Genomic DNA, 22,570 nt, shown 5'->3' with positions numbered 1-22,570 from the left:
GGAAAAGAAAAGTCCCCTCACTAAGGCACATCACACACATAATCCTAAAAGCAAGCAATAAAATAAGCCTGCAAACTGGCCATAGATTGTCATACAGAATACTGAATGTGAGAGCAAATATCCTGGGAAGACAAACTGGAGAGAGGCTGACTGCGGACCAGATCCTGATGTTTTAAAGGGGAAAGAGGTTGCCATCAGCTGTGTGTCCTCTTAGGGTGGTGATGAATATCAAATAATGGCCTAATTAGGGAACAGAAATTTTGAATTTATGTTAATAGCAATAATAGTTTACTAACAATCTTTTTCCTCCAGACAAAAATATATAGACATGTCAAAAGCATAATCACTTGAGGATCAATAAAGCAATCCACTGTTTACAACTTCTGAATGTAAAGAAGGTTAAAGATCAACAATTTTTTTCACAATGAAGCTCCCAGAGAAGTTAGAAGAGGCAGATGATCCCGTGTAGAAATCTACCTGCTCTTTATCACCTTACAGAGAAAACTGAAGTCGAAATTCTAACAACTTACCCTTTCTACTTCATGACATTTTTTCAAGGCATCCCCGTATCTCCCCAGACGCTGATAAGCTGAAATGCATTCTGTCTGAAACCACATACACTGCATTTCATTTAGATTTTCCATGGCAGATGTCCCTTCCTGAAATGGAAGCATTCAAAACTATAGAGAGCAACAATGAAACAGATCCTAAAAATCATTTCCTCTTTACAACTAGGGCTACAGTACTATTATGACAATAGCAGCAATTAGCAAATATATCAGTATGTTTCCAAACATGGTTTTACATTACAATAGTCTCCCCTTATCCAAGGTTTTGCTTTCCATGGTTTCAGTTACCCACAGTCGACCATGGTCTAAAAATATTAAAGGGAAAACTGCAGAAATAAACAATTCGTAAGTTTTCAACTGCATGCCATTCTGAGTATTGTGATAAAATCTTGCACCGTCCCACTCCATCCCACCCGGGACGTGAATCATCCCTTTATCTAGTACATCCACACTGTCTGCTACTGACCTGTCACTTAGGAGCCATCTCAGTTATCAGATGGAAAACACACATATACAGGATGTCTTATTTACCCAGCTCTGCTGGGGTATTCAACACTCTTCATAGAAAAGACTCCAAATTACTAAATCTTAGTTTTTCAAACACCAAAGTTTTTATTTCATCTATTTAAGAAAGTGTCATATGAAGTACTGTCTATCTTCTCCCTTTCAAGCAAAAGCTATTTCAGCCTTCCTTGCTGACTCAGGGTCACTGTTATGTATATTCAGTATTTGTCAAATCTGTTAGTAATAGTTGCAGGCCTGTTTTTTGGTTTCCCAGTGTCCCTCCCCCATTGTCACTGTCTTTGTGCCCGTGTGTCTGCTTCTATCAGCATCTCCTGTTTCATGCCAACTCTTCTACTTTAATATTTCTCCTTTGCAGTGGGCTGACAAAACCAAATAACTGAATTTGTTAATTCAGGCTCAATAAAAATTCTGAGAGGAGTGTGAGACATAAATTAACCAATTTTAAGTGCAACGATACTCAAGTTTTGTCACAGTTTAGAAGAGACATTTAAAATATATTTTGTTTGACCCCAGGAAATGATGGCAAAGGTACACTTACATAGATGATTTCAGGCTACAGTTTTTACTCACATTTTGTGTATCAGTTCAATTTTCAGAACACATTAAAAGTCTAAAAATTAGTTATCTCTGGGTGAACAGAAATGTTGATGTATTTTCTGTCTTCACTATGGTTGTGTTACATTTTCCATTTTGTTAATGGCCACATATTTTTATAAGAGGAATGTATTACTTTTCATTTCAAAAAGTTTATCAACTAGAACTATCCAACATGCATCAGCAACTCTGTACAAAAATTCTAAACTAAAAAATCTGCGAGAAGGAAATATGCGCCCTTCACTCATTTATTAGCAAGCAGATATATCCTGATTATTCCAGGTCATTTGTAGTTTTCTTCCCCTGCCTCATTATGTTGTTCATCACACACTATGGATTTGCCTGGCCAACAAACTAATGTGGATAAAGTGAACAACCTTACCATATAGCATGGCAACTTGTCAAAAGTGGATGATCAGACGCAGTTATGATGAGCAAGTCGAGCCACAGATTTTGGTGACTACTCTCCTTAAATAACCAACTCTCATCTTCTTTCTCATTCTCCTGTGCCTTTAAAGTCGCATCCCAGTATCTCTGGGTTTTTTTGTTTTCTTAAAAATCACTAGATTTAGTATCACTTATCAGAAATGTCTGGAACCAGAAATGTTGCAAACCTTCTCGATTTTGGAATATTTGCATTATACTTACTGGTTGAGCATCCCAAACCCAAAAATCCAAAATCCAAAATGCTCCAATGAGCATTTCCTTTGACCACCATACTAGTGCTCAAACAGTTTCAAGTTCTGGAGCATTTTGGAATTTGGATTTTAGGTTTGGGAGGCTCAACCTGTATACTTCATATTTAATTGTATTTTACTTCTGATCACTACCTTGGCCTTCCATGTGGTACTTTTCTCTGAAAACATAATTGGTTTTATGTTTATTCCTTGTACTCTCTTCTTAATTTCAAACCTGTGATATAGTGGAAAGGGCACTGAAGATTTTGAACTTAGTGCTATTTCCTATGTGGTAGCTGGGACTACAGGCACATGCCACAATGCCCAGTTTAATTTTTCTCTTCTACTTTATATGCTTTTGGTGTCAAGAAATGCTTCCTACCTCAAGCATAAAGAATGCTTCTTTATCCTAAAGATAAACTCATATATATTTTCTTCTATAAGTTGGAAAGGTTTGCTTTCCATATTTGATCTTTAATCCACTTGGAACTGATCATGTACAGCAAAATTTTAGATTATGTTAGATTATATTAGAATTAGTTTATCCTAAAGATAAACTCCTATATATTTTCTTCTATAAGTATGAATGGTTTGCTTTCCATATTTGATATTTAATCCACCTGGAACCGATTCATGTACAGTGACAGACAGGGATATTGGTGGGTTTTTTCCCCAATAGAAATAACTAATTGTCCCAGCAAAATCTTTTCATCTCTGATTTTTACGGTATCTCTGGGTATATCCCATTTTCCAAATATGTGTGAAATCTGCTTCTGAGCTTTCTACTCTGTTCATTAGTCTACTTATATTTTTAACCATAAACATGTATTATAACAGAAAGTCTATGTGGAAAAGGATATAAAGGGATCATGAAGGAGGGAAAAGGGATGGATGTGTAGCCCATCTCAGGAAACTTAAATTCCTGAATGTCACAAAGACTAGTTCACAGCAATTAGTTCTACAAAGAAAGAACTCTATGAGCAAGTAAAAAGACAGAATTAAAAAGCAGTCACAAATTACTAGGGGGACAAAGAATTTGAGATATAAATCAAATTTTACATGTAAGTGCTAAAGTATGGCATACTGTTTATATATGTACCAAGATATTTTGCTCTTGCTATTGTTTAACCATCCCCTGCCAGATACACATACACAGATACACAACTACAGTAAGAAACCATTCTTAGGATACGGGTTAAACGGGATTTAAAAAATAATAACAAAAATGAATTTTTATGAACTTCAGTGGCAAACTTCACGAATCATCTTAATTTAGACAATTACATGTTCATGTATGCTGTTTCCTACCCTTGTGAACTTGGAGCACATTTCCTCTGCTTCTTTTATCATATTTGCTCGAAGCATGTATTTTGCACATTTGGAATTGATGAATCTATCAGCTGTGTCCAAAGACTGTGCTTCATCCATCCACTTTGCAGCTTCTCTGAGATTACCTATATGCTACAAAAGATAATTAAAGGAACCACAATTTATAATCAAGAGAATATGAGTACAATAAAATGGAAAATAATTTACAGACCAAAAAGAAATCTGTCACCATTTCTGTCAAATTTATTTAGAAATCAAAATTACAGTTCACACTTACTAAGAGCTCAAATGATGACACATCTAATTACACACCGATTATACAATTAATATAACATGAAACTACTCAGAATTATTAGAAAAAGATTATCAGGGTGCCCTAGAACTTATTTCCACAAAGAAAAAACTCCAAAGATTCTTAAAGTAGCTGAATTCTTCAACTACTCAAAAAGCAGGATTCTGATTTTACCTTGTAAATTTTTGCTTTCATATAGAATAATTCTATTAGAGTTGGAGTACTAGCAATTGCAGCATTAATATAATCCAAAGCCAGAGAATACTGTCCAAGTTTATCAAAGTGCTGTGCCAGGAAATACTGAACCCAAAGTAGTGTTGTCGGGGGTTCCTTCTCCCCATCCTCTGCAATCAAACAAATATTAAATTATTATAGGAAGAATGTAAAGCAAATTGCATACTTTCTCTCTCCTAACTCATAATGAAATTAATGACTATTGCAATAATAACAAGCAGGAAAAACTCAGCAAAAACTAATTTCAAAAGAAAGAGGTATGACTTCATAAAATTCAAAAAGTGGTAGCCACATAGAGAAACAAGATTGTACTTTGACAGGCTTCTAACCCCAATCTCACTCCAAAGAAACAATGCTGGGGAAAAGACATACATCAATCTAATTCTGTGAACTCTCAGCCTGAAAGCAAAAGGGCAGCAAGACCAGGAAAAGTCAAGGAAAATAACTTGGCAAAGAGATTTCCTAACTACCACTGCAAGATTTCGGCAGAGGCAAGAACTGCCAAACTGCCATGGCTTACCATTTTCCAGGCTTCAATACTAAATCAGGGATACCCAAAGTTGAAGATTATGACCTATAGGAAAAAGACACACCTGACAAAGTAGCAACAACCCTGCCATCTGACAAAAACCTAAGTAGAAAAAACACAGCCCAGTCCTCTTAAAAAAGCAGTCACATATATACACTTATCTGAGTTCTATCCTGTTCCCCATCCTGTACCCTCTAACTACAGAGGAGCAGATGAAAGAAATACCAAGCTCTCAAAATGGATTTCAGAAAGGAAGACATACTGGTGTAAAAATGAGGAGGAAAGAGTGAATAAACCCACACTACATCAAAACAAACAGGTCTCCTACATAGCTGACCAAATGACATGATAATGTAAACATACAATAGCACACATTAAAACACAAATAATAAAATAAAGGCAATGAGTTAAGCATCCATTCTGTTCCTCTTATATAAACTATATTTCAAGGGAACCAAGTATTTGATGAAGGAAAGTTCTTCATAAGAAAAAATCCAGCTAACAAATGCAGAAGAAATTACTACAATCAACAACAGATCTAGGCAATGATCTTCAATGGCTGAGAGGCCAATGAGGAATTTTTGTCTTGTTCTGTCACCAAGGCTGGAGTGTAGTGGCATGATCATAACTAACTGTAGCCTGGAACTCCTAGGCTCCAGTGATCCTCATGCCTCAGCTTCACAAGTAGCTGGGACTACAGATGAGAACCACCGAACCTGGCTAACATTTTAATTTTTTGTAGACACAGAGTCTCACTTTGTTGCCCAGGCTGGCCTCCAAATCCTGGCCTCAAGAGATCTTTCTGCCTCAGCATCCCCCACAGTGCTGGGATCACAGGTGTGGAGCCACCATGCCACCCCCTCCGCTGTCATGGATCTTTTTAATGAGTATAACAGGCTGACAACATCTGAATCTTTATCAATGTTAACATCAAAAAACAGAGAAAACCAGAATGTCTCAAGCTTCCTGATATGACACAACAGGAAATACAAAGCACCACCCGTGTTTAAACAGAACCTGAATCTAATCCAGCATGTAAACCTAACTCTAACTTACAAGAAGTATGAATGACAGTGAAATACAGAAAATGATACCATGAGAAAAGGCAATCAACCAAATCCAGAATATGGGATATGTAAGACAAATGACCTTTCAACAAATCACTGTTGTTTTTCTTTTTTAAAGGGAGAGTTATTGTTCTAGATTAAAATAATGAGACATAACAATCAAATTATGGAGACATAATAACCAAATATTTGGTGTGAACCTTTACTGGATCTATACTCAAATAAACCAAACACAAAGACTTCTTTTGGATAACGGGGGAAATCTGAATGCAGACTGGGTATCAGATATTATGTTATGAGGTTTTGTGTGACACAGCACTGCGATGACTTCTTCAGTTTAAGTGTTTTAAATATAGATGCACACTAAGGTATTTACAGATGAAACAGTAAGTCTGGAATGTGCCTTTAAAAAACTCAAAGAGAGTGTGGCGGCTCACACCTGTAATCTCAGCACTTTGGGAGGCTGAGGCAGGCAGATCGCTAGAGCTCAGGAGTTCAAGATTAGCCTGGGCAACATGGCAAAATCCCATCTCTACAAAACCACACCCCCACACCCACCCCCATCCCCCCTCCTCACAAAATTAGCCAGGTGGTGGCACATGCCTATAGTCCTTGCAACTCAGGAGGCTGAGGTGGGAGGATCACTTCAGCCCAGAAGTTCAGCTTGGGCAACACAGTGAGACCCTGTCTTTCAAAAAACATTAGAAAAATACTCAAAGAGTAATGACATGTAAGAGACACATAAGGAACCTGGAAGTTACCATGTGCATGATTGAAAACATCACAGAGTGTTTTCTAAAGTAAGCTGCCTTGATTTATATATGCCCCTACAAATATAGAAACAAAGGACCTACCTAACAGGATTAAAAGTAGTAAGAGGGTAGAAAAAGCAGAGAATTTAGGGATTCAGGAAAAACAGGTTCCAATATAAACTAACTACATGGTCTTGGGCAAGCCATTCAACCTCTCAAGTCTGTTTCCTCACGTTAAAACAAGGTTAAGGCCAAGTGCGGTGGCTCACGCCTATAATCCCAGCACTTTGGGAGGCTGAGGCGGGTGGATCACAAGGTCAGGCGTTCGAGACCAGCCCGGCCAACATGGTGAAACCCCATCTCTACTAAAAATACAAAACTTAGCCAGGTGTGGTGGCAGGCACCTGTAATCCCAGCTACTCAGGAGACTGAGGCAGGAGAATCGCTTGAACCCAGGAGGCGGAGGTTGCAGTGAGCCAAGACTGTGCCATTGCACTCCAGCCTGGGCGATAGGACGAGACTCTGTCTCAAAAACAAACAAACAAAAACGCACAAGGTTAACTCCCATCTCACAGGATTATGGAAAATTTAAATTAAGTAAGATTGAAAGTGCTCTCATTTCATTCACCAATTTATTAAGTAGCCATTAGGTAGCATACACAAAATATACATAAAAGAGCATTACTGTGATTAAAAATGAAATGAGTAATCAGATTCCAATTCAATCTAATTTAAACTTACCATATGGGCTAAAAAAGTCACACGTTTTAAGAGAGGCTTCATAATTAGTAACAAGTTCCTGGATTATAGAAACCTGTTAAAGAAACATATTTTTAAAATTTAAAAATATCTTATTGAAGGTATTTTTACCTATTATGGTTTAAATTACATTTGGAAAATATACAGCTTATTGTAGAACTCTACATTAATTAAAGTATTAGGGTATCTGCTTTGTCCCCATTCCTAATATGAATATTTCCCTTTGGAAAAGGGGTTGAAAAAAAAAACCCAAAATAATGGACATTGCTATATATACGGACCACTCACAAGACCAAAAAATAATAATAATAATGGACCACTGCTATAACGGACAAATGCATCCATTATATAAATATTCAGGTTTTCAAAAATGTCATGCATTACAAAAAAGTGAAATGATTCAAGGTTTAAAAACAAGTGAAATTTAAAAAGACTCTTTTGCTTATTATTGTTAGCAACCCTACAATATAATAATTGTATTGTACTTACTACAATTATGGGGTTTCTTAACCAATTTACTTATCTACCTACTACAAAATAAGGTCTGGTGCTCACTTCAGCAGTACATGTACCAAAACTGGAACAATAAAGAGATTGGCATGGCCCCTGCGAAAGGATGACACACACATTCATAAAGAGTTCTGTATTTTAAAAGAAATAAGATCTGACATATTTCTTAAGTGTTTGGTGAAAACTGGGGCTTTAGACATCTTTATTTTGAGAAAAACAACTATATTTCTCTTATTTCCCTCTTATTATGCCTCTTTACAAACTAACCAAAATTCACTATGGTTCCCCTGACACTGAAGTGATCATGTGTCACAAACTCAACAGATTTTTGCATATATGGCTACAAAAGAAACCTCTTCACACATACCATTTAATATCAGAAGGTATAATTTAATTAGCTTTATTTTGAATCCAGATTACTCCCTACGCCACAAAGACACGGGACAGTGTCCATGAAACCACTGACCATCCTAGACACTAGTCAAAACACAAGGCCAAATTATAACACTTTTCAGGCCTACATGATAGCTTTCTCACATGATGCTGCAGTATACGGCGGAATTCTCTAGTAGAGTTCAATGGACAGACAATGCAGAAATAAAGTAGGACTATACATTAACAGTAAGGAATGTGTAAATAACAGAAAAAGCAGAATGTGAAAAAAAATGTACACATACTATGACTTCACTAAAACATGTATGTACAGATACCACATACTCAATGAAAATATGACCAAAGACATTAGGGTAGGTGGAAAATGGGTATACTCTTTTGGAAAAAAAAAAAAAAACAGATTGTTTATTTTAAAAACAGTGGTTCTGAAAGTGTGATCTTCAGATCATTAATAAAAATACTGTCAACATTAGTGTCACCATCACCTAGCAACTTATTAGAAATACTATTCTGTACAATCTGTTTTGGGGTGTGTGTGTAAGAGGGTCGCCCTCTGTCACCTAGGCTGGAGTGCAGGGGTGTGATCGTCGCTCACTGTAGCCTTGAGCTCCTGTGCTCAAGCAATTGTCCCACCTCAGCTTCCCCAGCAACTAAGACTACAGGCAGGTATTACCATGCCCTCATAACTTTTTTTTTTTTTTTTTAAGAGACAGAGACTCACTATATTGCCCAGGCTTATCTTGAACTCCTGGGCTCAAGTGATCCTCCCGTCTCTACCTACCAAAGTGCTGGGATTACAGGTGTGAGCCACCATGCCCGGCCTATACAGTCTGTTTTTAACAAGCCGTCTGTAAATTCTGATACACAATTAAGAGTTTTGAGAACCACTGATAAAAAAAAATTGCAAGAAGACTTTTACTATAAAGCAAAATTAAAGTTAACAGACATTTTTAACCCACCATAACCTCTCCACCAATCTCACCTAAAATATCTATAACTTAAAAACCTTTTTTACAAACTTAGAAATTTAGTACTCGTTAAACTTATGAAGGTAATTTTTTTTCAGGAACTTGTGCCATCTACTGGTAGTTGCTAAAACTGCAACCTAGAGGTGGCTTTTAAAAAGGCGGACCTTTATGCATCTCTAGGGTGAAATCTATGTTTTTGTTTATTTGTTTGTTTGAGATGGAGTCTCACTCTGTCACCAGGCTGGAGTGCAGTGGCGCGATCTCTGCTCACTGCAACCTCTGCCTCTTGGGTTCGAGCAATTCCCTGCCTCAGCCTGAGTAGCTGGGATTACAGGCACCCGCCAACACATCTGGCTAATTTTTGTATTTTTAGTAGAGATGAAGGGACAAAATCTATTTTTAAATAAGTCAATTTTAACAATAAAGGGTACCACAAAACATACAATGAAGTTACACATAATCCTTCAAAAAAGAATATAAATACTTCTGAATAAAACAGATCTCCAGATTCAGAATTTCAAAACAAGATCTGATTACGAGGAGAAAAAGATAATGGAAAATTCATAGGAAATCTCCTACATAAAAAAAACAACAAAGGACTGATCATTCTGGTTCATTAGGCATACTTCTTGAATATATTATTTATATATATTTTTGTTGTTGTTATTGTTTTGAGACCGAGTCTCACTCCGTTGCCTAGGCTGGAGTGCAGTGACGTGATCTCAGCTCACTGCAACCTCTGCCTCCCAGGTTCAAGCAATTCTCCTGTCTCAGCCTCCTGAGTAGCTGGAACTAAAGGTGTGTGCCACCATACTCAGCTAATTTTTGTATTTTTAGTAGAGATGGGGTTTCACCATGTTGACCAGGCTGGTCTCGAACTCCTGACCTCAGGTGACCTGCCCACCTCAGCCTCTCAAAGTGCTGGGATTACAGGTGTAAGCCACCGTGCCAAGCCAAAATTTACATTATAGTTACTTTATTTTTATTTTTTGAGACAGGGTCTCACTCTGTCACCCAAGCTGGAGTGCAGTGGCATGAACTCGGCTCCCTGCAACCTCCACCTCCCAGGCTCAAGCCATCCTCCCACCTCAGCCTCCTGAGTAGCTGGGACTACAGGCATGCACTACTACACCTGGTTAATTTTTGTATTTTTTGTAGAGACGGGATTTTGCCCTGTTGCCCAGGCTGGTCTCAAACTCCTGAGCACAAGCGATCTGCCCACTTTGGCCTCCCAAAGTGCTAGGATTACAGGCATGAGCCACCACCCCCGGCCTTATAGTTACTTCTCATTCAGTAATTAAGTGAACAATTTTCTAAATTTTCTATGAAAGTTAATCTAAGAAGTTTTACTGAAGTATAAGACTTATTTTGCCCAAGTTTACTTACCATTTATATTTAATTAGGTAGTGTGTAATATGACAAATTAATATGTAATAGCTATTCTTCTTTAAAAGTGTTTTGCCTCTGTTATTTTAAAATCAAGAAAGCCAATCCACTTAAGTATCTGAGATCGCAACAAAAACATAAAAGGCCACCTTAAATTTTATGGTCCAAATTTTTCCTACAATGTGAAAAATTTTCCAAGTTCAGCCACCTTCTCCTGGTTTACTTTCTTCTAACAGCTACATTAGATCAAGATAGAAGAAGCTTTTTATCTTTGTTAACAAAATCTAACCTAAGATAGTACTATAACTGTTATAATTTCCTAAAGTAGGTCTTTGGTGACCAGCTTGTATGTAAGAGTTAACTCTTTATTAATCTTAAAGACAAAGTCGCACAACATCATATCTGATACACATTTTTTTCACAATAAAGAGACAAATCACAGGTTTAAAATGCCACTGCAATATGAAAGTTACTAAATTAAGTATACTCGTTTATCAACAAGGACCAAAATTGCTGAATTAGGTTCTGATACAAGCACAATTACTAGTGATAATTTTGGTGCTAAAGAGGCTAGTTACAGAGGTAAACTGTCCAAGAACAGTGACAATAAAATGAAAGTAACTACACAGATGAGGTGTGAGAAGGGTGGGACTTACCATTTAATTTAGAGAGTAAGGGGAAATTACCATTTCTTGAACATATTCAAACCAAGTACTTTACAAACTTTCTCATTTAATTAAAACACACATCAATGCTTTATGTATTTTCCCCAACTTTGTGAAAATACAAATATTCATATTCAAAGCACATGAGCACTGATGTCCAACTTCAATGGAACCAAAGGCATGTGTACCAACCCAGGCAAGCGTGGATGTTGACTCACTGAACGTCTTCACTTAAGAGCCTGACACTCACAAACGAATGGCTAAAAAACAAGTACTTTCTATCATCAGTGAATATGGAAGTCCAAAATTAATGTACACCTCTTCTTAGAGCCTTTAAACATTTTGGGGCTGGGTGCGGTGGCTCACGCCTATAATCCCACAGCATTTTGGGGGGCTGAGGCGGGCAGCTCACTTAAGCCCAGGAGTCCAATACCAGCCTGCGCAACATGGTAAAACCCCATCTCTACAAAAAAATACAACAAAAAATTAGCTGGGTGTAGTGCCCATGCCTGTAGCCCCAGCTTCTTGGGAGGGTAAGGCAGGAGAATCATTTGAGCCCAGGAGGTGGAGGTTGCAGTGAGACAAGATCGCACCACTGCACTCTAGCCTGAGCAACAGGAGTGAAACTCTATCTTAAAAAAAAAAAAACAAAAAAACTGATTTCCTTTTCTGGCCAGGGAAGCGGGGAGACAGGGTCTCGCTCTGTTACCCAGGATGGAGTGCAGTGATGCACTCTCAGTTCACTGCAACCTTCACCTTCCAAGCTCAAGTGGTTCTCCCACTGCAGCCTTCCAACTATCTAGAACACGCCACTGCACTTAGCTGATTTTTGTATTTTTTTTGTAGAGATACTGCCTCGCTACATTGCCCAGGCTGAACTCCTGGAGCTCAAGCGATCCTCCTGCCTTGGCCTCCCAAAGTGCTAGGATAACAGACCTGAGCCACCACACATGGCACATTTTGGTTTCATGTATGACTTTTTTTTTTTTGAGATGGAGTCTCGCTCTGTCACCCAGGCTGGAATGCAATGGCACAATCTCAGCTCACTGCAACTGCCCCCTCCCAGGTTCAAGCAATTCTCCTGCCTCAGCCTCCCAAGTAGCTGGGACTGCTCCACCACGTCCAGCTAATTTTTTTGTATTTTTAGTAGAGATGGGGTTTCACCATGTTGGTCAGGCTGGTCATGAACTCCTGACCTCAGGTGATCCACCCGCCTCGGCCTCCCCAAGTGCTGGGATTACAGGCAGGAGCCACCACACCCGGCCGTGTATGACATTTTAAAAAGTATATAGACTGTTACCTTTAGTTGAACAAAAATTCAACCAAATTAAACCAAACTAATTTTACTAATTATCTTTTTATATACAGATTTTTATTCTTCAAGAAAACCTTTTTTTCCTCACTAAATCAGCAAAATAAAAGACAAACATACGTAATACACAGCACAGATAAGGAAAAAAAAAAAAAGGACCACTGTGGCTCACGCCTGTAATCCCAGCACTTTGGGATGCCTAGCTGAGAGGATCACCTGGGCCATGAGTTTCAGACCAGCCTAAGGCAACATAGCAAGATCCATCTCTACAAAATAAAAAACTTAGCCAAGCATGGTGGTACATGCCTGCAGACCCAGTTACTTGGGAGGCTAAGGTAGGAGAATCTCTTGAGCCCAAGAGTTTGATGCTACAATGAGTTACAATTTCGCCACTATACTCCAGCCTGGGTGATAGAGCAAGACTCAGTCTCTAAACAAAGATTTAAAACAGAAAAAGAAACACTAGAAAAAAGAACAAACTAAACCTAAAACAAGCAAAAGGACACAATAAATTGAAAATTAATGAAATAGAGGAAAAAAATCAACATACCCAAAACTTGGCTCTTTCAAAAGATCAAGAAAATTGGCAAACCTAATTTAGCTAGACTGACAAAGTAAAAAAGAGAGAACACTCAAAATATTAAAACCAAAAATGATAAGAGGGGATATTACCACTGACTCTATAGAAATAACAGACTATGACACACATACGCCAATACTGTATAACTTAGATGAAGTAGACAAATATCTAAAACCATAAATTTCCAAAAGCCAGTCAAGAAGAAATAGAAAATCTGAATAAACCAGTAATGAAGAGTTTGAATACATAATTAAAAACTACCCACAAAGAAAAGTCCAAGCCCATATGACTTCACTGGTAAATGGTAAGTTCTACCACATATTTAAAAAAGTAGTAATACCAATTCTTCACAAACTCTTCCAAAAAAAGAGAGAGAGAGAGAACACTTCCCAACTCATTATGAGGCCAGTATCACCCTGATAGCAAAATCTGATAAAGACATCAAAAGAAAACTAGGCATTTATCTCTTAGGAATATAAATGCAATATCCTAAACAAAACACTAGCAAATTGAACCCATCTATATGGAAAAAGAAAAGAACTACCCACCATGACCAAGTAGGCTTTCACCCAGCAATACAAGACTGGTTTAACATCAGCCAGGAGTGGTGGCTCACGCCTGTAATCCCAGCACTTTGGAAGGCAGGGTGTATCACATGAGGTCAAGAGTTCGAGACCAGCCTGTCCAACATGGCAAAACCCCGTTTCTACTAAAAAACAGAAAAACTGGCCAGGCATGGGGGTGCACGCCAGTAGTCCCAGCTACTCGGGAGACTGAGGCAGGAGAATAGCTTGAACTCACGAGGTGGAGGTTGCAGTGAGCCAAGATCGCGCCACTGCACTCCAGCCCGGGTGACAGAGTGAGGCTCCGTCTTGGGGGGAAAAAGATTGGTTTAACATCTGAAATCAATTAATGAAAATACACCATACATCAATAGGATTTTTTTAAAAACCTACATAATCATCTTAATACAGAAAAAGCATGACAGAACTCAGTAACAGACTTTCATGATAAAAATGCACAATAAACTAGGAACTGAAGGGAACTTCCTTGACATTACAAAGGACATATATGAGAAACCCACAGCTAATACAATACTTAGTGGTGAAAAATCTAGATGCTTTCCCTCTAAAAGCAAGAACAAGACAAAGGACTCTCACCACTTCTAGTCAATATTGTACTGAAGGTACCCAAGGCAATTAGTCAAGAAAATAAAATAACATGGGTATGGATTGGAAAGAAAGAAGTAAAACTTTCTATTTGCAGATGACATGATCTTGCACATAGAAAATCCTAAGGAATCTATTAAAACATCTATAACAATAAACAAGTTCAGCAACATTTCAGAATACAAAATCAACATACAAAAATCAACTGTATTTCCATATACTAGCAAAGAATAATCCAAAAATGAAATTATGAAAACAATTTCATCTAGACTACCATCAAAAAGAATGGCATGCTTACAAACAAATTTAACATAAGATGCGTAAGACTTGTACAATAAAAATTACAAAACACTGGTTGAAAGAAATCTAAATACAATTCAAAGAAAGATATCCCATGTTCAAAGATTGACTTAATATTGTTAAGTTGAAGATACTTCCAAATTGATCTGCAGATTCAACAAAATTCCTATTAAAATCCCAGATGGCTGCTCTACAGAAATAGAAAAGCCAATCCTAACACATTCAAATAGAAATAAAAGGAACCCTCGATAACCAAAATAGTCTTGAAAAAGAACAAAGTAGAAGGAGTCACACTTCCTTCTTTCTTTCTTTCTTTCTTTCTTTCTTTCTTTCTTTCTTTCTTTCTTTCTTTCTTTCTCTCTCTCTCTCTCTCTCTCTCTCTCTCTCTCTCTCTCTCTCTCTCTCTTTCTTTCTTTCTTTCTTTCTTTCTTTCTTTCTTTCAGACAGAGTCTCGCTCTATCAGCAGGCTGGAGTGCAGAGGCTCAATCTCAGCTCACTGTAACCTCTGCCTCCTGGGTTCAAGTGATTCTCCTGCCTCAGCCTCCGCAGTAGCTAGGACTACAGGCGCCCGCCACTATGCCGGCTGATTTTTGTATTTTTAGTAGAGATGGGGTTTCACTATGTTGGCCAGGATGGTCTCGATCTCTTGACCTCGTGATCCACCCGCCTCGGCCCCTCAAAGTGCTGGGATTACAGGTGTGAGCCATTGCACCCGGCCCACACTTCCTAATTTCAAAACTTACCACACTGCTACAGTAAGCAAGACAATATGGCACTGGCACAGACGGACTTTTAGCTTTTCTTGTATACTGATGTTTAACATGTTACAGAACCTTTCTAGCTATTTGAAAAACTGTCCCTCCAGGGTCTTGGCAATTCTTGAAGATAACAAAGGGTCCAACCAGGAGTATGTCTTTAATATGCAAGCTATTCAAAATCCAGGGACATATCTCCTCTATCTGGCTCTTATACCCCAAGAGGCACTATTCCTCTGCTTAAACATCCCAGGGCCACGTGCCAGGCAACTAGAGACCACCCCGCCAGTCTGAAGTATGCCAAAATTACTCAAACTAAACTGTTCACCCTGCCCTGCCCTAAGGAAACCTCAATGAAGGCAGCAGCCTAATCCTTCCCCTCCCTCCTAACCACCCTAGTGTCTTCCCCAAGCGGCCCTGCATGGCATGGCACAGCATGCCTCCTGTCTCTAGGACGTGTATGATAAACTTTGTTTTTTTTCCTGAGCCTCTCCAGTGTCTCCTATTTTGGCTGCACCTGAATAACAACCTCATAAAAGAATAATACAAAACAATAAAGACAGTTATACACATCAGTGGAACAGACTTGAGAGTCCAGAGGTGAACCCTCGCATTTATGGTTAATCTCTTTTGGACAAGGCTGCCAAGATCATTCAACAGGGAAAGAACAGTCTCTTCAACAAATGGTGCTGGGAAACTGAATAGTCACACACAGAAGAATGAATTTGGACTCCTACCACATCTTATACAAAAATGAACTCAAAATAAGAGTGAATGCCTCAATGCAAACTTAGAGAAGTAAACATGTTTATAAATCTTCATGATCTTGGACTTGGAAATGGTTTTTAGATAAGACACAGAACGCAAGAGCAACAAAAGGAAAAAAAAGATAAGCTAGACTTCATCTAAATTAAAAATTTTTGTGCATCAAATGACACCATTAAGAAAATGAAAAGACAACCCACAGCAGAACGGAAAACATTTTCACATAATGTATCTGATGAGAGACTTGTATCTAGAATATATTTTTAAAACTTCTGGCCCCGCATGTTGGCTCATGCCTGTAATCCCAGCACTCTGGAAGGGTGAGGCGAGCAGATTGCTTGAGTCCAGGATTTTGAGACCAGCCTGGGTAAATGGTGAAACCCTGCCGCTACAAAAAATGAGCCAGGTATGTTAGCGCATGCCTGTAGTCCCAGATACTCAGGAGGTGGAGGTGGGAGGATCACCTGAGCCCAGGAGGTGAAGGCTGCAGTGAGCTGAGATCGCACCACTGTACTCCAGCCTGGGTGACAGAGTGAGACCCTGTCTCAAAAAAACAAACAACAAAAAAACCTGAAAAAAACCCATAAAAACAAAACTTCCTTAAACTGAACAATAAAAAGAGAAATAACCTAATTATAAATGGGCAAAGAAACTGAAAGACATTTCTCCAAAGAACATATACAAAGGCCAATAAGCACATAAATGATAATACCAACAGTAATCACAAAATGCAAAGCAAAACCTCAAGAAATTACCATTTCACACCACTATGATGGCTATCATCAATAATAAGTATTGATGAGGATGTGCAGAAATCAGAACCCTCATATACTGCTTGTGGGAATGTAAAACGGTGGAGGAACTTTGGAAAAAGAGTCTGACAGTTCCTTAAAAGTATAAACATCGAGTTAGCATTTGACTCAGCAATTCCATTCCCAGATGTACACCTAAGAGAAATGGAAGTATATCTACACAAAAATGTGTACACCAAAGTTCACAGCAGCATTATTCACAATAACCAAAAGGTAGAAACAATTCAATGTGGTATATCCACACAATGGAATGTTACTTGGTCATAAAAGGGAATGAAGTACTGATTAATGCCACAATTGTGAACAAAAATATTAAGTAAAAGAAGCCAGACCCAAAAAGACTATTAATAGATAAGTCCATTTATATAAAAGGTCCAGACTGGGAAATCCATAGACAGAAAGTAGGCTAATGGCTGCCCATAGCTGAGAGGGATATGAAGGTTGTGAGAGAATCACAGCTAAAGGATATGGAGTCTCTTTGGGGGATGACAAAATATTATACTGCAGTGATGATTACACAACTCTGTGAATATACTAAGTATCACTGAACTATATACTTTCAATAGGTAAATTTTATGATATATTAATTATATCTCAATAAAGCTGTTACCAAAAAAAAATACTGGTGGGGAAGCTACTGACATCCTGATGGTAGAGGCCAGGGAGTTTGCTAAACATCCTACAATGCACAGGACAGACCTGCATTATAAAGAATTATCTAGCCCAACACGTTGACAGTAGAATTCTTCGTTAGGAAGGCTGTCCTGTGCCTTGTGGAATGTTTAGCAGCATCCCTGGCCTCCACACACTGGATGCCAGTAGCACATCTCACCTCACTGCAGTGACAATCAAAAACCTCTCCAGACATTGTAAAATGTCCCAGGAGGAAAAAATCCACTCCCCAACACCCTCATTAAGAAGTATTGCTCTAAAGAGGACTTTCCAAGATGGTTTTAAAACAACAGATGAACTTTTCACAACAGAAATAAAGATTACCAAATCGGGTTCCACTAAATTTTAAACATTTCTATGTTAAAACAAAAACAGAAAAACCAACACAAGACAGGAAATATTTCAGGCACACTGCTAGTGGGAATACAAATTCATGTTTACAACCTTGTGAAAAACTAATTTATCCGTGTTTATCAAGAACCACAAAAATGTTCATGCCCTTTACCCACTGAATGAATCTGAGAGAAGAAAATATGAGAAGAAAATAATCCTAAGCAAAGCTAGTATAAAGATATTTAATAACTTGAAAAACCAAATTCAACAATGGAGGGATGGTTCTAAAAGGTTACGTAATAACTAAAAGGGATAATGAAGATTATATAACAACACAGTAAAAGCTTATGAAACTGCTGGGGCAGGGAGGTGGGTGCAAGTAGTTCATACCTAGAATCCCAGCACTTTGGGAGGCCAAGGCAGGCAAATCTCTCGGGTCCAAGATTTTGAGACCAGTCTGGGTAACATAGTGAGACCCCATCTCAGGTGCGGTGGCTCATACCTGTAATCCTAACACGTTGGGAGGCCGAGGTGAGCAGATTACCTGAGCTCAGGAGTTCGAGACCAGCCTGGGCAACACGGTGAAACCCTATCTCTACTAAAATACAAAAAAAATAAAATAAAATTAGCCGGGCATGGCGGTGTGCGCCTGTAGTCCCAGCTACTCCGGAGGCTGAGGCAGGAGAGGCAGAGGTTACAGTGAGCCGAGATAGTGCCACTGCACTCCAGTCCCTGGTGACAGAGCAAGACTCCAAATAAAAAATGAAAACAAAAACAAATTTTAAAAAAGAAACTGCTAGGGGGAAAAAGAAGAACAAAATTTATGGTCAAAATGACTACAGCTACATAAATACACCACGATTAAATTCACAGTTAAAAAAAAAAACTGTGAAAGGAATTACATTAAAAATGTTCTTAGAGCTACGTGTGGTGGTTCACACCTGTAATCGCAGTGCATTGGGATTCTAAGGCAGGAGAATCACTTGAGGCCACAAGTTTGAGATCAGCCTGAACAAGACCCCCATCTCTACAAATTAAAAAATTAACTAGGCATCGTGGCACGCATCTGTATTACCAGCTACTCAAGAGGCTGAGACGGGAGGATCACTTGAACCGAGGAAGTCAAGGCTACAGTGAACTATGATTGGGCCATTCACTGCTCTCCAGCCTGGGAGACAGAGCAAGATGTTATTTCATTTATTTATAAAATAAATAAATAAATGTGTAAATGCCTTTAAATTGTATAGTCATGAGGTGGTTTACAACTGGGTTTTGTTTGGGCTTCCCTCCCATTTTTTAAGATCTTTCCTCTGTTTTCCAAATTTTCTATATTGTGATTATAGCACTTTTTTGATGAAAAATTACTTCTAAACTTTTGTGCCAAGTTACTCAGCACTTTTACTATTTGAGAACATGGAAACTGATGGAAGAGTGCTACAAACTTACACAAATGCCAACAGAAAACTGAGGAGATAAGATTCCTTATAAATATCATCAATGTGAAAAGTTAATACACAATACATATTAGTTGTGTACCATATCAAACGGCTGGTCAAACATCTGACTCACTGTGCCACTGGACAGCTTATCTATGAGCATTACAGAAATAATTTGTTGGCATTATGACTCAGACCACCAGCAGACTATGGTACATATAAAGTCTTCTCATTAAACTGCTACAGATGTTGTGAATACTATGTTAGTCGTTTCCAGTTTTGATTTTTTATTATTGCTGTTATGCCAACTCTGGAACAGAAGGATTCTGAGGCCCAATCAAAAATACTACTAGGCAAGGTTCTTTATTCACACTTAGAAGAAATGGACACTATTTTATAGAGCCAGTAAACAATTATTCACAATAAAAGTTTGATCTGGGCTGGGCGCAGTGGTTCACGTCTGTAATCCTGGCACTTAGGGAGGCCAAGGATGGTGGACTGCCTGAGCTCAAGAGTTCAAGACTAGCCTGGGCAACACAGTGAAACCCTGTCTCTACTAAACTATGAAAAATTAGCCAGGCATGGCAGCGTGCACCTGTAGTCCCAGCTACTCGGGAGGCTGAGGCAGGAGGCTCGCTTGAACCTGGGAGGCGGAAGTTGCAGTGAGCCGAGAGCACGCCACTGCACTCCGGCCTGGGCAACGGAGCAAGACTCTCTCTCCAAAAAAAAAAAAAAAGTTTGGTCTGATACAATATGTGAGAGACTACAATACAAAACAGATGAAAACATCTGTGCACTTCAAGTATATAACAGTTATTTTCTAAAAGTAGGAGGTGTTCTTCATTTTTTTTTTTTCCCTGAGACAGGGTCTCAAGTCTGTCGCATAGGCTGGAGTACAGCGGCCTGATCACAGTTTACTGCAGCCTTGTCCTCCAAGGCTCACGGGATCCTTCCACCTCAGCCTCCCAAAGTGCTGGATTACAGGCGTAAGCCACCATGGCTGGCAAGTTGTCCCCTTTTTCTTTTAACTACTCATAAGAAGAAAACAGTACATATTACCAGAACATTTAAAGTTGGTTATTACCTATAAATACACAACTGATATTTTCAATAAGATGACATCCACAAAAAATTAAGTTAGAAATATTCTTACCATTATCTTCAGTAAAAATGATACTATTTCAGTAAGGCATGACAGACACTGGAATCCCTATGCTATATATAGCAACCTAAATTGTTTGTTTAGTTTAATACTACTTAACAGATTTAAGGTACATAAAAAATATCTTCTATAGGTTAACAAGGATATCCAGGACTTGAACTCATCTCTGTACCAAGCAGACCTAATAGACATCTACAGAGCTCTCCACCCCAAATCAACTGAAGATACACCCTTCTCAGCACCACATCGCACTTATTCTAAAACTGACCACATAATTGGAAGTAAAGCACTCTTCAGCAAATGTAAAAGAACACGAATCACAACAAACTTGTCTCTCAGACCATAGTGCAATCAAATTAGAACTCAGGATTAAGAAACTCACTCAAAACCGCACAACTACATGGAAACTGAACAACCTGCTCCTGAATGACTACTGGGTAAATAACAAAATGAAGGCAGAAATAAAGATGTTCTTTGAAACCAATGAGAACAAAGACAAAATGTACCAGAATCTCTGGGACACATTTAAAGCAGTGTGTAGAGGGAAATTTATAGCACTAAATGCCTACAAGAGAAAGCAGGAAAGATCTAAAACTGACACCCTAACATCGCAATTAAAAGGATTAGAGAAGTGAGGGCAAACAAATTCAAAAGCTAGCAGAAGGCAAGAAATAACTAAGATCAGAGCAGAAATGAAGGAGATACAGACACAAAAAACCCTTCAAAAAAAAATCAATGAATCCAAGGAGCTGGTTTTTTTTGAAAAGATCAACAAAATTGATAGACCCCAAAGCCTCACTCAAAGACTGGCAATTTTTTTTAAGTACTTTTCAAAACAAGTAAGCAAATGTATATCATCTCAGCAAGTTATCTGTTATGGACAGGACATCTATATTCGAACAAATAAGAAAACAATATTAACTTTAACAAAATCTAACTTAAAAGGGGTATAAATATATTTTTAGTAACATTTTATTCTTATTTACAAAAGAAAAGAACACCTTGATATCAGAATTTATAGATTTTATTTCAACATTAAAGAAAGCTGGGAAAATGAAAATTTCTCCTTTTCTTCACCAAAGATTCCTCCAAAACCTCATTGACAAAAGTAAAATGACAGCCATTTCAAATACCTACCTATGTTTTAAAAAACCTTATGGAACCTGGCCGGGCGCAGTGGCTCATGCCTGTAATCCCACACTTTGGGAGGCCAAAGTAGGTGAATCGCTTAAGGACAGAGTTCAAGACCAGCCTGGTCAACATCATGAAACCCTGTCTCTACTAAAAATACAAAAAATTAGCTGGGCATGGTGGCAGGCACCTGTATTCCCAGCTACTTGGGAGACTGAAGCAGGAGAACCGTTTGAATCCGGGAGGCAGAGGTTGCAGTGAGCCAAGACAGCGCTACTACACTCCAGCCTGTGTGACAGAGCGGGACTCCATCTCAAAAAAGCAAAAACAACAACAAAAAAAAGTTATGGAATTTGTCTGACAATCACTCACTGCCTTCCACTCTACCCAAACTCTAGTTTGTCAAAAAAATTAAAATGCTGGAGACATTTAAGAAATACATTTCTTGCAAATGTACTACATTTTAAACTAACTTCAAAAGACAATTTCATTTTCATGCTACCAACATGAATTACTCTATAATATTTGGAAACTTACAACCAATAACTGTTTATCAGACTTCACCTCCTTGAAATCCTTCCTTGAAAGTTAAAAATCCACCTAACTGCCAAAAACAGGTTTCACTGCTGATCAGAAATGTGCAGTTTTTAAAATGGTTTCATGGGGTGCAGTGTACACTGCTCAGGTGATGGGTGTACCAAAATCTCAGAAATCACCAGTAAATAACTTATCTGTGTAATCACACACCATCTGTTCCCCAAAAACTACTGAAATAATTTCTTTGAAACTACAAAAAAGTCAAACACAAAACTTACAAAATTTAACTGAAAAATAAATATTAAAAAATAAATAAATAAAAGGTTCTCATAAGTAATTACAGATACATGTGGCCAA

General features: G+C 38.3%; 1 protein-coding gene and 1 non-coding gene across 5 annotated transcripts in view; one reads left to right on the top strand and one right to left on the bottom strand.

Moving 5' to 3' along the window:
- Positions 1–22,570, bottom strand: part of NAA16 (N-alpha-acetyltransferase 16, NatA auxiliary subunit) — a 65,836-nt gene that overhangs the window by 14,733 nt on the left and 28,533 nt on the right. For 2 of the 4 annotated variants that reach the window (XR_005236507.2, XM_007960229.3), the window contains exons 10-13: positions 7,310–7,382; positions 4,161–4,330; positions 3,674–3,826; positions 531–659 (exon numbers count right to left, since the gene is read on the bottom strand). Coding sequence is in view for 2 of the 4 variants with exons in the window: in XM_007960229.3 (XP_007958420.3) it covers positions 531–659; positions 3,674–3,826; positions 4,161–4,330; positions 7,310–7,382 (525 nt within the window). In the remaining 2 variants the exon portion in view is untranslated. Of the gene's footprint in view, positions 1–530; positions 660–3,673; positions 3,827–4,160; positions 4,331–4,740; positions 4,795–7,309; positions 7,383–22,570 lie in introns of those variants that run through there. The other 2 variants (XR_012091995.1, XM_073013663.1) reach the window with 2 other exon arrangements.
- On the top strand, positions 7,875–7,978 carry LOC119620130 (U6 spliceosomal RNA). The gene has a single exon (XR_005236594.1). It is a non-coding gene; the product is annotated as a U6 spliceosomal RNA (small nuclear RNA).

Source organism: Chlorocebus sabaeus, chromosome 3 (genome assembly GCF_047675955.1).
Source record: "Chlorocebus sabaeus isolate Y175 chromosome 3, mChlSab1.0.hap1, whole genome shotgun sequence".
Classification (NCBI taxonomy): domain Eukaryota; kingdom Metazoa; phylum Chordata; class Mammalia; order Primates; family Cercopithecidae; genus Chlorocebus; species Chlorocebus sabaeus.
This window is presented reverse-complemented; position numbering and strand designations above follow the sequence as displayed.